This window comes from Carcharodon carcharias, chromosome 22 (assembly GCF_017639515.1).
Source record: "Carcharodon carcharias isolate sCarCar2 chromosome 22, sCarCar2.pri, whole genome shotgun sequence".
Taxonomy (NCBI): domain Eukaryota; kingdom Metazoa; phylum Chordata; class Chondrichthyes; order Lamniformes; family Lamnidae; genus Carcharodon; species Carcharodon carcharias.
The window spans coordinates 45144604-45158285 of NC_054488.1; the positions used below are offsets into that span (position 1 = coordinate 45144604).

General features: G+C 42.2%; 1 protein-coding gene across 4 annotated transcripts in view; it reads right to left on the reverse strand.

The window, feature by feature from the left end:
• LOC121293593 (platelet-derived growth factor subunit A-like) overlaps window positions 1-2157 on the reverse strand; it is a 65799-nt gene extending 63642 nt beyond the window's left edge. For 3 of the 4 annotated variants that reach the window (XM_041216675.1, XM_041216676.1, XM_041216674.1), the window contains exon 1: window positions 1931-2151. In XM_041216675.1, the coding sequence (XP_041072609.1) occupies window positions 1931-2023 (93 nt within the window). In that variant the 5' untranslated portion in view covers window positions 2024-2151. Of the gene's footprint in view, window positions 1-1930 lie in introns of all 4 variants that reach the window. The other variant, XM_041216679.1, reaches the window with a different exon arrangement.
• Window positions 2158-13682: the final 11525 nt, after the last annotated feature.

Sequence of the window (13682 nt, forward strand, 5' to 3'; positions counted from 1 at the left end):
AGTTCCGCAGGGGTCAGTGTTGGGACCACAACTTTTCACTTTATATATTAATGATCTAGATGAAGGAACTGAGGGCATCCTGGCTAAGTTTGCAGATGATACAAAGATAGGTGGAGGGACAGGTAGTATTGAGGAGGCGGGGAGGCTGCAGAATGATTTGGACAGGTTAGGAGAATGGGCAAAGAAGTGGCAGATGGAATACAACGTGGGGAAGTGTGAGGTCATGCACTTTGGTAGGAAGAATAGAGGCATAGACTATTTTCTAAATGGGGAGAGAATTCAGAAATCTGAAGAGCAAAGGGACTTGGGAGTCCTAGTCCAGGATTCTCTTAATGTTAACTTGCAGGCTAATGTGGTAGTTAGGAAGGCAAATGCAGTGTTGGCATTTATTTCGCGAGGACTAGAATATAAAAGTAGGGATGTGCTGCTGAGGCTTTATAAGGCTCTGGTCAGACCACATTTAGAATATTGTGAGCAATTTTGGGCCCCGTATCTCAGGAAGGATGTTCTGGCCTTGGAGAGGGTCCAGAGGAGATTCACGAGAATGATCCCAGGAATGAAAGGCTTAACATATGAGGAACTTTGAGGATTCTGGGCCTATACTCGATGGAGTTTAGAAGGATGAGGGGGGATCTGATTGAAACTTACAGAATACTGAAAGGCCTGGATAGAGTGGACGTGGGGAAGATGTTTCCATTAGTAGGAGAGACTAGGACCCAAGGGCACAGCCTCAGGGTAAAAGGAAGACCTTTTAAAACAGAGATGAGGAGAAACTTCTTTAGCCAGAGAGTGGTGAATCTATGGAATTCATTGCCACAGAAGGCTGTGGAGGCCAGGTCATTGAGTGTATTTAAAAGCGAGATAGATAGGTTCTTGATTGGTAAGGGGATCAAAGGTTACTGGGAGACGGCGGGAGAATGGGGTTGAGAAACTTATCAGCCATGATTGAATGATGGAGCAGACTCGATGGGCCGAATGGCCTAATTTCTGCTCCTATGTCTTATGGTCTTATACAACACTACTCATCCCACTTTCCTGTACATCTGTGATCAACATCTGTTGCCATTGGATATATTTTCTTCATATGGATTATTATACACAACATTATGCCAGCATACAAACAACAAGTTACATTTGCCACTTCTTTACCATAAAGAAGAAAGGTAAATGTTCAAAACACAAGATGCTTCACCTTCTTATATTTTTTGAAAAGTATGTCCTCATACATTTCAATTTCTTCTATTAGAACATGAACACTAACTTCCACATTCATCCGCTTACATTACCAAAGTGACCGTGCTTCAAAAATATTTCATTGGCTGCAAAGCGCGTTGGGAAGTCCTGAGGTGGTGAAAGATGCTACATATAACTGCAAGTCTTTCTTTCTTTCACTTTGCATTGTACCAATGCCACCGCTTTTCGCAGTTCTCTCCTAAGGGCATGCGTGCTCATGTTGTGAAATACGCCTCAATGCTAGATCCCCTTCTACAAATGGAAACAGAGGTAAGTAAATACTCATCATCACCCATTGATCCTGGGATCATACACATACTCCCAGCTTCATGATTTGTCCACATGCTGACCCTAAACAAACCCAGCACCATGTACACATCTGTACTTCAAACCTACCATCTATTAGTCGATAAAAGCAAGTCATATATTGAGCAGTGTGCATCACAAACAACAAAGCACACAGAGTGTTTTGTGCAATACATGCAGATGGACTGGAAACTTGCACATAACTGCATTTGCACACAGCAGGACTGACTGTCATTTGCATGGATCAAGACATTACAAGCTATTTGCTTCTAACGTAATTGAATCTACTGCAGATCCAACCAAACTTAAGAATTGTATAATAATTAACAGTACAGGATATAAAACCAAATAAGTCCAGATGTTGAGACATGCAAAGATTCCAAGACATTACCTCAGAGATGACAGTCCAGAAACAGAAGAGAGATAAGAAGACAAGGAGCTGGGATTTCATGTTGCTTTCAGTTGTTTTCTGCAAAAGATCCATTTACTGCGAGTATGTGGTGAAGAACTGAATTATAGTCTAGATAATTACAGGTATTTAGTCCCTTTTTTCTGGGCAGCCCAGCAATGTTTGTAAATGAAATCCTTACATACTGCTCCCGCACTAAACCCACGCCCACAAAAACCCAATGGAATTCATTAGTGAAGACTTCCCCTTTTAACTCTTAGGCTGCCAATTTGCATTGCTCAACATATCACAGTAATTATATGGTAGCCTTTTTAAAAACAATTTTATTTTTACTAGTTTGTATATGACCTAGTGAAAAATCAGAATTTTTCTAATCAAAACTATATGGCTAACCTGATTCTAAGATCAAATTTAAAAAAAAATCTTTTGAAAGCTACGTTTTTGGAATTATTAAGAAAAGGATTTCTGTGGCTCTCTTGATTGCCCAGTGGTTAAAGGCGCCACCCAATGTATCACAGAGCGATATAGCCCAGTAAATGCAGTCGCAAAGCACACCAATCTGAAGTCAAGCCAGCGTGGGTGGTAAATTTGATGTGGGGGCATGATTCTGGCTTGAGGGCACAGTAATGAGATGCAAGTACCTGTTGTTGACACAGACTATGGGCAGGATTTTTCAGTCGATGTGCGGGGGAGGCCCCAACATGCCAATGCATAAAATGACACGCGATGATGTCGGGCTTGAACCCCAATGTCATCACGCTGTCTCATGATGTTTTATTCGGCAGGAGCGCACCGGAGTTGGCTGCGTGTCCGCCGATATTTGAACAGTCTATTAAGGCCATTGAGAAAGCGATTAAGGTAATTGTTAACGCTGCCCGGCCAACCTTAAGGTTGGCGGGCAGGCGAAAAGGCCAAGCGGCCTTCGCGTTTTTTAGGAAACTCACCACTAGATTTTATTAGTTTAATAAAATATTTTTCCTATTTATAAAGTCACATGAGGGGTCACGTTTAAATAAATTTTTAATCCAAGTATTTAATATATGAGGCAGCTCTGTGCCTCAGGGAGATTGAAGCGCTCTTTCGCAAGAATGTGTAAAAGAGCGCTGGTCCCAACTCTCTCTCCTCCCCCCGCCCGCACAGGTAGTGCTGAGTGCTACTGCTCGCGTCTTACACTGGGCAGGCCTTAATTGGCCTGCCCATGTAAAATGGTGGTGAGGAGCCAATTGCGGGCAGTAATCGGCTCCGGGCCTGCCCTTGCCTGTTCCTGCCAAGCTTGCCCGCCGCCTGAAAATTCAGGTCTATACATCACCATTGAACTGTGCTGAATGCTAAAAGTGGACAAGAGTGATTAAAAGTAAACAGCAGACTATATCTTTGCTGCAGTAATGTTTGTAATTAAACCAATTCTTTTATTTATTGTGAATTTTATTGGAAATTAGACAGCACAGTATTGCAATTGGGAATGGTAACTTCTGCCTCTCTAGCCAGGATGCCAAAATTGGTCTTGGCATCTCTTGGCTAGAAAGGGAGGAGTTACCATTCCTAATTGCTATCTCATTATAATTAGTGGACCACCCCTTACCCTAACTCAAGCAGAGTCAGTGGGGAAGGTCACGGGTGAACATATTTGGGCGCTTATGCCAGAACCTACACACTCCTTCCCCCTCACCACCCCCCACCAGGGATATTTTGCTTCACAGCATTTATACTGAGATATGAAAATGAGCAGCAAAGCATCAGTGACATTTGTGTAACTGTACCCCAGTACCAGTCAAGACCTTCGGAAAAAACATTGAAAGGACAAAAAGTGCTCAAAAAGCAGGGTTTGGTAGCAAAACTACTTTTAGTGAAGCCTAACGGGTCTTAATACTGTGCTGACTATGCAGTATTTTCTAATAAAATTCAGAGTAAATAAAAGAATTAGTTTAATTACAAACATTACTGCAGCAAAGATAAAGTCTGCTGTTTACTTTTAATCACTCTTGTCCACTTTTAGCATTCAGCACAGTTCAGTAGTGATGTATAATCTGTGTCAACAACAGGTACTTAAGTTATGCCACAACAGCAAAAGCGATTCAGTAAATGTACGTGTTGAACCAATTACGTGCAAAATACATGAAGGCAGAATTAGCATGAGGGGGCATGATGAAGTGCACACAAAACTGTTTCCATTAGCAGGAGAGCTGGTAACCAAAGAACATGAATTTAATATAATTGGCAAAAGATGCTGAGGAGAAATGAGGAGAAATTTAATTTACCAAGTGGACTATTATGATCATAGGGTCATAGGAAACAGAGCAGGAGTAGGCCTTTTGGCCCCTCGAGCCTGCTCCACCATTCAACTAGATCATGGCTGATCTTCTATCTCAATGCTGTTTTCCCCCACACTATCCCCATATTCCTCGATATCTTCAATAACTAGAAATCTATTGATCTCTGTCTTCAATATATTCGATGACACATCCTTCTGGGGTAGAGAATTCCAAAGATTCACCAACCTCTGAGTGAAGAAATTTTTCCTCATCTCAGTCCAAAATGGCCTACCCCTTATTCTGAGACTGTGTCCCCTGGTTCTAGACCCCCATAGCCAGGGGAAACATCCTTCCTGCATCTACCCGATTGAGCCCCGTAAGAATTTTGTATGTTTCAATGAGATCACTTCTCATTCTTCTAAACTCTAGAGAATACAGGCCCAGTCTCCTCAATCTCTCCTCATAGGACAATCCCACCATCCCAGGAATTAGTCTGGTGAACCTTAGTTGCTCTCCCTCTATGGTAAGTATATCCTTCCTTAGGTAAGGAGACCAAAACTGTACACAATACTCCAGGTGCGATCACACCAAAGCTCTATACAATTGCAGCAACATTTCTTTACTCATGTACTCAAATCCTCTTGTAATAAAGGCCAACATACCATTCATCTTCCTACTTGCTTGCTGCACCTACATGTTAGATTTCAGTGCCTTTTGAACAAGAATACCCAGGTCCCTTTGGACATCAACGCTTCACAATCTTTCACCCTTTAAGAAATACTCTGCATTTCTGTTTTTCCTACCAAAATGGACAATTTCACATATTTCCACATTATATTCCATCTGCTATGTTCTTGCCCACTTAGGCTGCCTAAATCCCCTTGAATCCTCTTTGCATCCTCGTCACAACTCACATTCCCACTAGTTTTCTATCTTCAGCAAACTTGAAAATATTACATTTGTTCCCATACTATAGATGGTGAATAGCTGGGGCCCAAAAACTGACCCTTGTGTTACCCCATTAGTCACAGCCTGCCAACCTGATGTTTATTCCTACTCTTTGTTTTCTGTCCGTTAACCAATCTTCAGTCCATGCTGATATATTTCCCCCTATCCCATGAGCTGTAATTTTAATTACTAACCTTTTGTGTGGGATCTTATTGAAAGCCATCTGAAAATCCAAATAGACCATATCCACTGATTTCCCCTTATCTATTCAGCTTGTTGCATCCTCAAAAAACTCTAACAGGTATATAAAACAGGATTTCCCTTTTATAAATCTGTCCAATCATACCATTATTTTCTAAGTGTCCAGTCATCACATCCTTTATAATTGCCACACAAGTGCCAGGCAATGAGCATCTCCAATAAGAGAGAATCTAATCATCGCCCCTTGATGTTCAATGGCATTATAATCACTGAATCCCCCACTATCAACATCCTGGGGGTTACCATTGACCAGAAACTGAAATGGACTAGCCATATAAAACCTGTGACTACAAGAGCAGGTCAATGGCTAGGAATCCTGGGGTGAGTAATTCACCTCCTGATTCCTCAAAGCCTGTCCACCATCTACAAGGCACAAGCCAGAAGTGTGATGGAATACTTTTCATTTCCATGGATGAATGCAGCTCTCACAACACTCAAGAAGCTTTACATCGTCCAGGACAAAGCACAGAGATTGGCACAGTGGCAACAGTGTGAACCATCTACAAGATGGACTGCAGGAACTCATCAGAGCTCCTTAGACAGCACCGTCCAAACCCATGACCACTACCATCTAGAAGGACAAAGGCACAGACACATGGGAACACCACCACCTAGAAATTCCCCTCCAAGCCACTCACCATCCTGACTTGGAAATATATCACCGTTCCTTCAGTCGCTAGGTCAAAATCCTGGAACTCCCTTCCTAACAGCACTGTGGGTGTACCACCAGCTCACCACCATCTTCTCAAGGCTAGTTAGAGATGGGCAATAAATGATGGCTTAACATCTAGCATTTCCCTATGACTGATGTCAGGCTAACAGTTCTGTAGTTCCCTATGTTTTCTCTCCCTCTTTTCTTAAATAATGGGATCTGGAATGCTCTGCCTGAAAGGATTGTGTAAACAAATTCTATAGTAACTTTCAAAAAGGGATCTTACTTAAAAGGAAACATTTTAAGGGGTATGGGGAAAGCGTGGAGGGACGGAACTAATTGGATATCTCTTTCAGATGGGCACAATAGACCAAATAAGTTCCTTCTATGGTGTAAGATTCTAAGACTTCATTCACACCCCTTTCACAAAGAAATGAAAGGATATAAATGGAGAAACACCGAACTCTGAGGATAAAAGAAGTCAAAAGGGAACAGTAACCTAGTCATTATGATACTAGACTAGTAATCCTGAAAGTTAAGAATTCACAGTTTCACTCAGAGCTAGTGAAAGTGAATAAATCTGGTGCTCTGGTCCCACACTGTGGGGCTGATTCTTGCTCCCACATTCTCGAGTATATATTTTTTAAGTGACAGACGGGCTCACTGTGACACATTTCCTTAGAGTGATAAAGAGAAGCCTAGTTACTGGAAAAAGTTACAAGAAACAGAGGATTTAGCTTCTTCACTATTACAAGTTTTGGTTTAATGGTAGCATGCAGAAAGCTGTGGGCTCTAGCCCCACTCCAGCATTTGATCATATGACCTCAGTTGCTGCTTCAGGACAGTACTGAGGGAATGCTAGGTGGTCAGAGGTGCTGTCTTCCAGATGAGACATTAAACTGAGGCATGCCTACTCTCAGGTTGATAGAAAAGAACTATTTGAAAAGAGCAAGGCAATTCCTCTACTGTCTAGGTCATCATATATCCCTCAAGCAATGTCAAAAAAACCAAATAATTGGTAATTTTATAGTTGTTTGTGGGACTTTGCTGTGTGAAAGCTGGCTGCTGCAGTTCCCTTCAGACAATAGGATTGATGGGTCAAAAGTAGTTCCTTGGATGCAAAATCCTGAGATCATCTGAGGCACAACAAAAATGCAATTTTTTTTTTAATAATTACTATATGTGTAGAGAATTTGGAGCAAAAGACAATTAGTGAAGCTACTTCTCTATCATAATTTAAGTTATGATTCTGTCCTGGAGTGTCTATCCAGTTGTTTCAATAGGCCTCACTATGTGGGATGCAAATTCTTTTTCTTTTGAGACTATATGCCTTATTTTTACACATTTGGTAACCTACTAATTTTAAACAGGATAAAGAATCTTAAAATGTTACACAAAGGAATCTTATACATTAATCAATTATCTTGGATAAAGTTGGCTCCTAATGCCCCCAACAAGCAGACAATCTACCGCTGTGATCTGCTAACAGTACAAGATCAATTGGTGGTCTCTCCCCCATCTCTGTCTTCCTATTGACACAGCACTCAATAATACTTTATGTACCCCAATTCATTAAGACACACTGTATAACAACTCTTTATAACTTATTTATTTCCTACATGAATGATACCTGCAGTCCCTCTGTATTAGGTGCACTGATTTAAATATCTCATTTCATTATTCTTGACGGACAGTAGGAGTTTCTGCTTCGATTTGTCTTGGTCTCTTTAAATGTTTTAAACATTGGTGATATCATTTACCATCATCATCAGCTACATTTCTGACAAAAAATCTCTGAATGTTCACTTTTTCCTTCTTTCACTGAGTAGAGCTTATTTGGAAGCATCCCCTTTCAATTCTCTGATTTGCCTGTCTTTTTTCTATTTAACTTTCAGAAACCATTCACAAAATGATCTATTTAGCATTGGAGTGTGTTCCATTATTTTATTAAAGAAACAATATTTGGTAACTTTGGTTAATTCCTCTAAGCGGGTTCCTTTTTTTTAAATTACTCAAGTCCATCGATTCCATAAATCATCGCCTGTAACACAAACCGTCAACTTATAATACCCCTTAGTGAATTTCTCCTAAGTTTGTCAAACGTACTGCAATTGTCTTCAGCTGCTTGCTAATATTTAAGGTATTGGTTCATGCAAAATTGAGCCCGGGCTATCGATGTAAGTTATCATCAAAAATTCAGAAGAAACCAAAGAGTGGCGAAAATGTGGAATTCACTACCAGACAGGGTGGTTGAAGCAAATTGTGTAGATGCATTTTAAGGGAAGCTACACAAGCGTATGAGGGAGAACGGAAATTGTAAATTTGGATGAGGAAAGATAGGAGGAGTCTCGAGTGCAGCATAAACACTGGAATGGACTGGTTGGGGCAGCTGGCCTGTTTCTGTGCCACATATCTTACGTAATCCTATGCAATGCAGGGACATTCCCCCAAGATCCCAGAGGGGAAGGCGTCTACACTACATTGTCTTACTTACTTCAGTGAAGCAAGCATCAATAAACAGTTCAACATGAGTCGGCAGAATAAATATTCTAACCACCAATTTGGAAGTGAAGTAGGCAATTTAATAATCTGGAAGTTAAAAGAAAACATCCTAACAAAGTCCAGAACATCACATTTGCTACACTGCTGGTTATGCGTTAATCGCTCCATAGAGTTTTAGTAAGGCTTTAATCACAGCTGGGAGTATTGGAAACTTCACTGCAATGAATTAGTGTCTTTGATTTTAGCAAAAGCAAAACCACCTTCATAACTTAATCAACAACATTCAAATCGATTCCATTGTCTAAAGCTTCCTAAAAAAAATTAGAAGAATTGTCAAAAGTGCTGTTGATCCACACAGCTTCAAAATGGAAAGCTTTTTAAATTTAGATTTAATACGGGAATCTATCAAGGTAATGTCTATGTACAGAATTAAAACACGAAGAATTTCATCATATATGTTATTGAACAGCACATGTGATCTAGCTTACATGTGACTTTTACAAAAATATGCTGTGGATTTAAAACATAATTATAATGGTATAAAAACAAATTGATTTCAGATTTGCCAAAACTTTTTAATTAAAGTGCAAAAGCTTTTTAATCTCCATGTGTCTGCCTTGCCTCAAAACCTTTTAAAGTACTTTCAGTGAAATCTCTACAGAACGTGCTCTGAGAGTTTTTTTATAAAAGCAAGCTGAAATACTAAATGGATTGTGTGCAAGGGCAGCAAAATTCAGCAAAAGTCTCAAAGAATTGACTTTCTCAGAGAGAAAGAGAGCTCCGCTGTACCTTCTTTAAAGACGCATTTTATCTAATTGTGCTGCATTTTAAGTAACTTGAGTCTTCAACTCACACGTTATGACAAGCTGTAAAATTACAGTAATAAAGCACATTTGAAGGCTGCATTAAAGTAACAATAACACTGTGCAAACATAAAGCTCAACAATTTAAACAACATTAGACTATGGGCATAAATTTCCATGCCCACTGGTGTCAGGCGTGTTTGGTGGTGTAAGCGGACAATATGGCGAGGCGGCCAAAAATCGGTTTCATGACACCGTGAAACCAGTTTGCAATCGTCCACTCTGCCTGTCGATGGTGGGCCACATTTCCCGCCATCGGATGTTGGGAACCTCATTGTAGTGCAGCTGCATTTCTTTATAAGGCCAGCCCACCGGACTCATCCGTCACAAGCTGGATCATCCACCGATGTATTCAACAATTGCACATAAGCAACGTGCACCCAGCGAGCTGCACTTCATTCGGGACTTCGAGGTTTGTTTGCCCACCTTGCTTCGGGCATCACTCGCAGTCATCAGCGCCAGGCTTCACAGACAGCACCGCATCACTTTTAGGGGAGGGCTCATGGGCAGGTCTCTACCTACCAGACCAGTCATAAGGTAGGGGTGGCTTTATATGGCTGCAAGGCAAGGGCTTGCTTGGGGAAGGGGAGAAGAGGCCTCAGACAAGGGAAGAGGCTGCTGAGTGAGGGGGAAGGGGGGGTAGCCCAGTGTTTGTGTTGGGGCACAAGTTGATTTGTGCAAGTTGCCTCAAGATGGTGAGGGCTGAGGATGTAGTCTCCAGAGTAGATGAGGCCAGATGGACATGTGAGGGTGTGTGTGAAAGAGTGAATGGTGATGTCCCTTGAGCTGGCAGTGAGTGAGATGCCAGTGAATGCGCAATGGGCTAAAGTGTGTGTTTAGAGTGATGAGATGCTTATCTTATCCTGGCATGGATGAGGTCATTCATCCTCTACCTGCACTGGATGGTCAACAATTTCTGTGCAACATTGGCACTGATCACCACTGCCATTGCCCACCAAGCCGGAGTGGTAATGTTGCTGCCCCTCCTGAGGCCAGGGTGGGGGTAGAGAACATCATGACAGGCCTCCACAGAATCCAAAAGGTGCTCAAGGGATACGTCACTAAACCTGCGGGCTGCAGTCTTCTTGCTTTTCGGGGCCATGTCTTACTTGCAGCAGTCCTGGCTGGAAGCACTGAGAGGTGTGAGTGCGGCTGTACTTTAAATGCAGTGCCCAGCGTGACAAAGCGGCGAGGTAATGGCATGGGGGACCAATCAGAGCCCGCCAGCCATCAAAACAGCGTGGTGCCCGGGAATGCATAATTAAAATGACGGGTTTGAAACGATACAGTGTCAGGAGCTGCCATTGCATAAAACATTGTTTTACCCACCCACTACTACGTTTAGTTCAAATCTTGGATAATTCCGCCATTTTTATTTTGTTCATCCCATCACTCATGCCCTTACATCTTGCTCATCATCTTACACTTACATTATTTTATTTTTCTATTTACAACAAATGTGCCCTATTTTCTACAACTTCCTACTTACATGTTCAAATTTTTACTTAGTCATTTCCCTTTGCCTCCTGGAACTCATCATCCATTTTGTGGGCAATGCTCACATTAAGAAAATTGAAAACAAACGTATGGGATTATTTTCTCAATAGATCAAGAGCCAGAGCTGAAAGGTCACATACACTAATAGGATGATGTTTGATATGTTTCAGAGCATCCAACCAGGAAACAATATCACACAATGAGTTACTTCATCCTTGAAGCCAATAGCATGATTGTACCCTGATAGTCAAAGCACAATCCCAACAATGGCATTACTATCAATGCTGTATACTGTCATGCCCAGTACAGGGATGTCATATTATGAACTTTCAGTCAATACTTTTTAAATTTGGGCACAAGGAATCTACTAAGATGGCTGCTGCAAATTGTAACTTTTGGCATTTGGACTACAAACAGTATCAAGTTTCCAGCGAATACCCAATTAAATATGGACATAAGTGAGGGTACCTCAAAGCCATTTGTGGAATTTATAATCTTTAGCTGTTGATCCACCATTTAACAATGAGATGTGTCAAGTTTCCAGGCTGTATCTCTCTCCATGTTTCATACTGGACAAAAGGGAAGATCAAAACTCAATGGTCACTATCAACTTCCCCTTTTACTACAGCAGCTTCCCCTATCCAAACTACACAAGGTGGGCTTCAGAAATCTTAACCCAGTGGTCATGTGATCAAAGCTGGCTTCAGGGGCTACATCTTTATTACCCATGATCCAGCAGGTCCATCAGAACCATCAGTCACCAGCCAGTCTGAGAACCAGATTCTGAAACTAGCTGCAAGTTATCAAGCAGCCAAAGTACTTAACCTGTTCCAGTTTCAAAGTTTACCTGAGAACCAACCTCCTAGATATTCGACTATAAGAAATCTTGTACCCTGCAATGAACCCTTCACATCACAAGACCCTGACTTCAACGTTAAATCATCAAATCCATTCAAGAAGCCAGAAATTATAAATCAGAGACTGAATTAATTGAATTCTGTAAAGGTGCACTTTCTTTATCTGTATCCAATGCATGTGTACGTGTGAGAAACTGGGTGTGTGACATTGCATCAATCCGGGGTAGATGTGAGGATAAATAACCTTTATTTTATACTTAAAAGCTTGCTGCTGAATTTTTTAAATTGGAATACACGCTCCATGGGTAAGAAAATACACACCTCTTTACACAAAACATACTGATAAAGAGCAGTGAGAGCAAATACATTCTGTCTGTAACAATACTAAATACTTATAAAACGATCATTTCACTTATATGAATTCCCAAGGATGGATGGATGGATTGGCTTATTAATCAAAGCATTAATGATCTTTTATTTTGTAAAAATGGCAGAAGATTAAAAGTAAACTTCAGTAAAATAGTTCCGTGATTCCTCTGATACCTTACGTCACATCAACAATTTCCAGTTCCCTGGCCCCAACTGCTTACTCTTCACCATGGACGTCGAATCCCTCTACACCTCCATCCCCCACCAGGATGGTCTGAGGGCCCTTAGCTTCTTCCTCGAACAGAGGCCTGAACAATCCCCATCCACCACTACTCTCCTCCGTCTGGCTGAACTTGTTCTCACACTGAACAATTTCTTCTTCAACTCGTCTCACTTGCTCCAAATAAAAGGTGTGGCTATGGGTACCCGCATGGGCCCCAGCTATGCCTGTCTCTTTATGGGGTATGTGGAACATTCCTTGTTCCAGTCCTACTCTGGCCCCCTTCCACAACTCTTTCTCCAGTACATCGATGATTTTTTTGGTGCTGCTTCGTGCTCTCGTCAGGACTTGGAAAAATTTATTAATTTTGCTTCCAATCTCCACCCCTCCATCATTTTCACGTGGTCCATCTCTGACACTTCCCTTCCCTTCCTTGACCTCGCAGTCTCAATCTCTGGTGATAGACTGTCCACCAATATCCATTACAAGCCTACCGACTCCCACAGCTACCTTGACTACAGCTCCTCACACCACGCTTCCTGTAAGGACTCCATCCCATTCTCTCAGTTCCTTCGCCTCCGTCGCATCTGTGCCGATAATGCTACCTTCAAAAACAGTTCCTCCTTCTTCCTTAACCGAGGTTTTCCACCCACGGTCGTTGACAGGGCCCTCAACCGTGTCCAGCCCATCTCCCACGCATCCGCCCTCACGCCTTCTCCTCCCTCCCAGAAACATGATAGGGTCCCCCTTGTCCTCACTTATCACCCCACCAGCCTCCGCATTCAAAGGATCATCCTCCGCCATTTCCGCCAACTCCAGCATGATGCCACTACCAAACACATCTTCCCTTCACCCCCACTGTCGGCATTCCGTAGGGATCGTTCCCTCCGGCACACCCTGGTCCACTCCTCCATCACCCCCTACTCCCCAAACCCCACTTATGGCACCACCCCATGCCCACGCAAAAGATGTAACACCTGCCCCTTCACTTCCACTCTCCTCACCATCCAAGGGCCCAAACACTCCTTTCAAGTGAAGCAACATTTCACTTGCATTTCTCCCAACTTAGTCTACTGCATTTGTTGCTCCCAATGCGGTCTCCTCTACATTGGAGAGACCAAACGTAAACTGGGCGACCGCTTTCAGAACACCTGTGGTCTGTCCGCAAGAATGACCCACACCTCCCTGTCACATGCCATTTCAACACTCCACCCTGCTCTCTTGCCCACGTGTGTCCTTGGCTTGTTGCATTGTTCCAGTGAAGCCCAACGCAAACTGGAGGAACAACACCTCATCTTCCGACTAGGCACTTT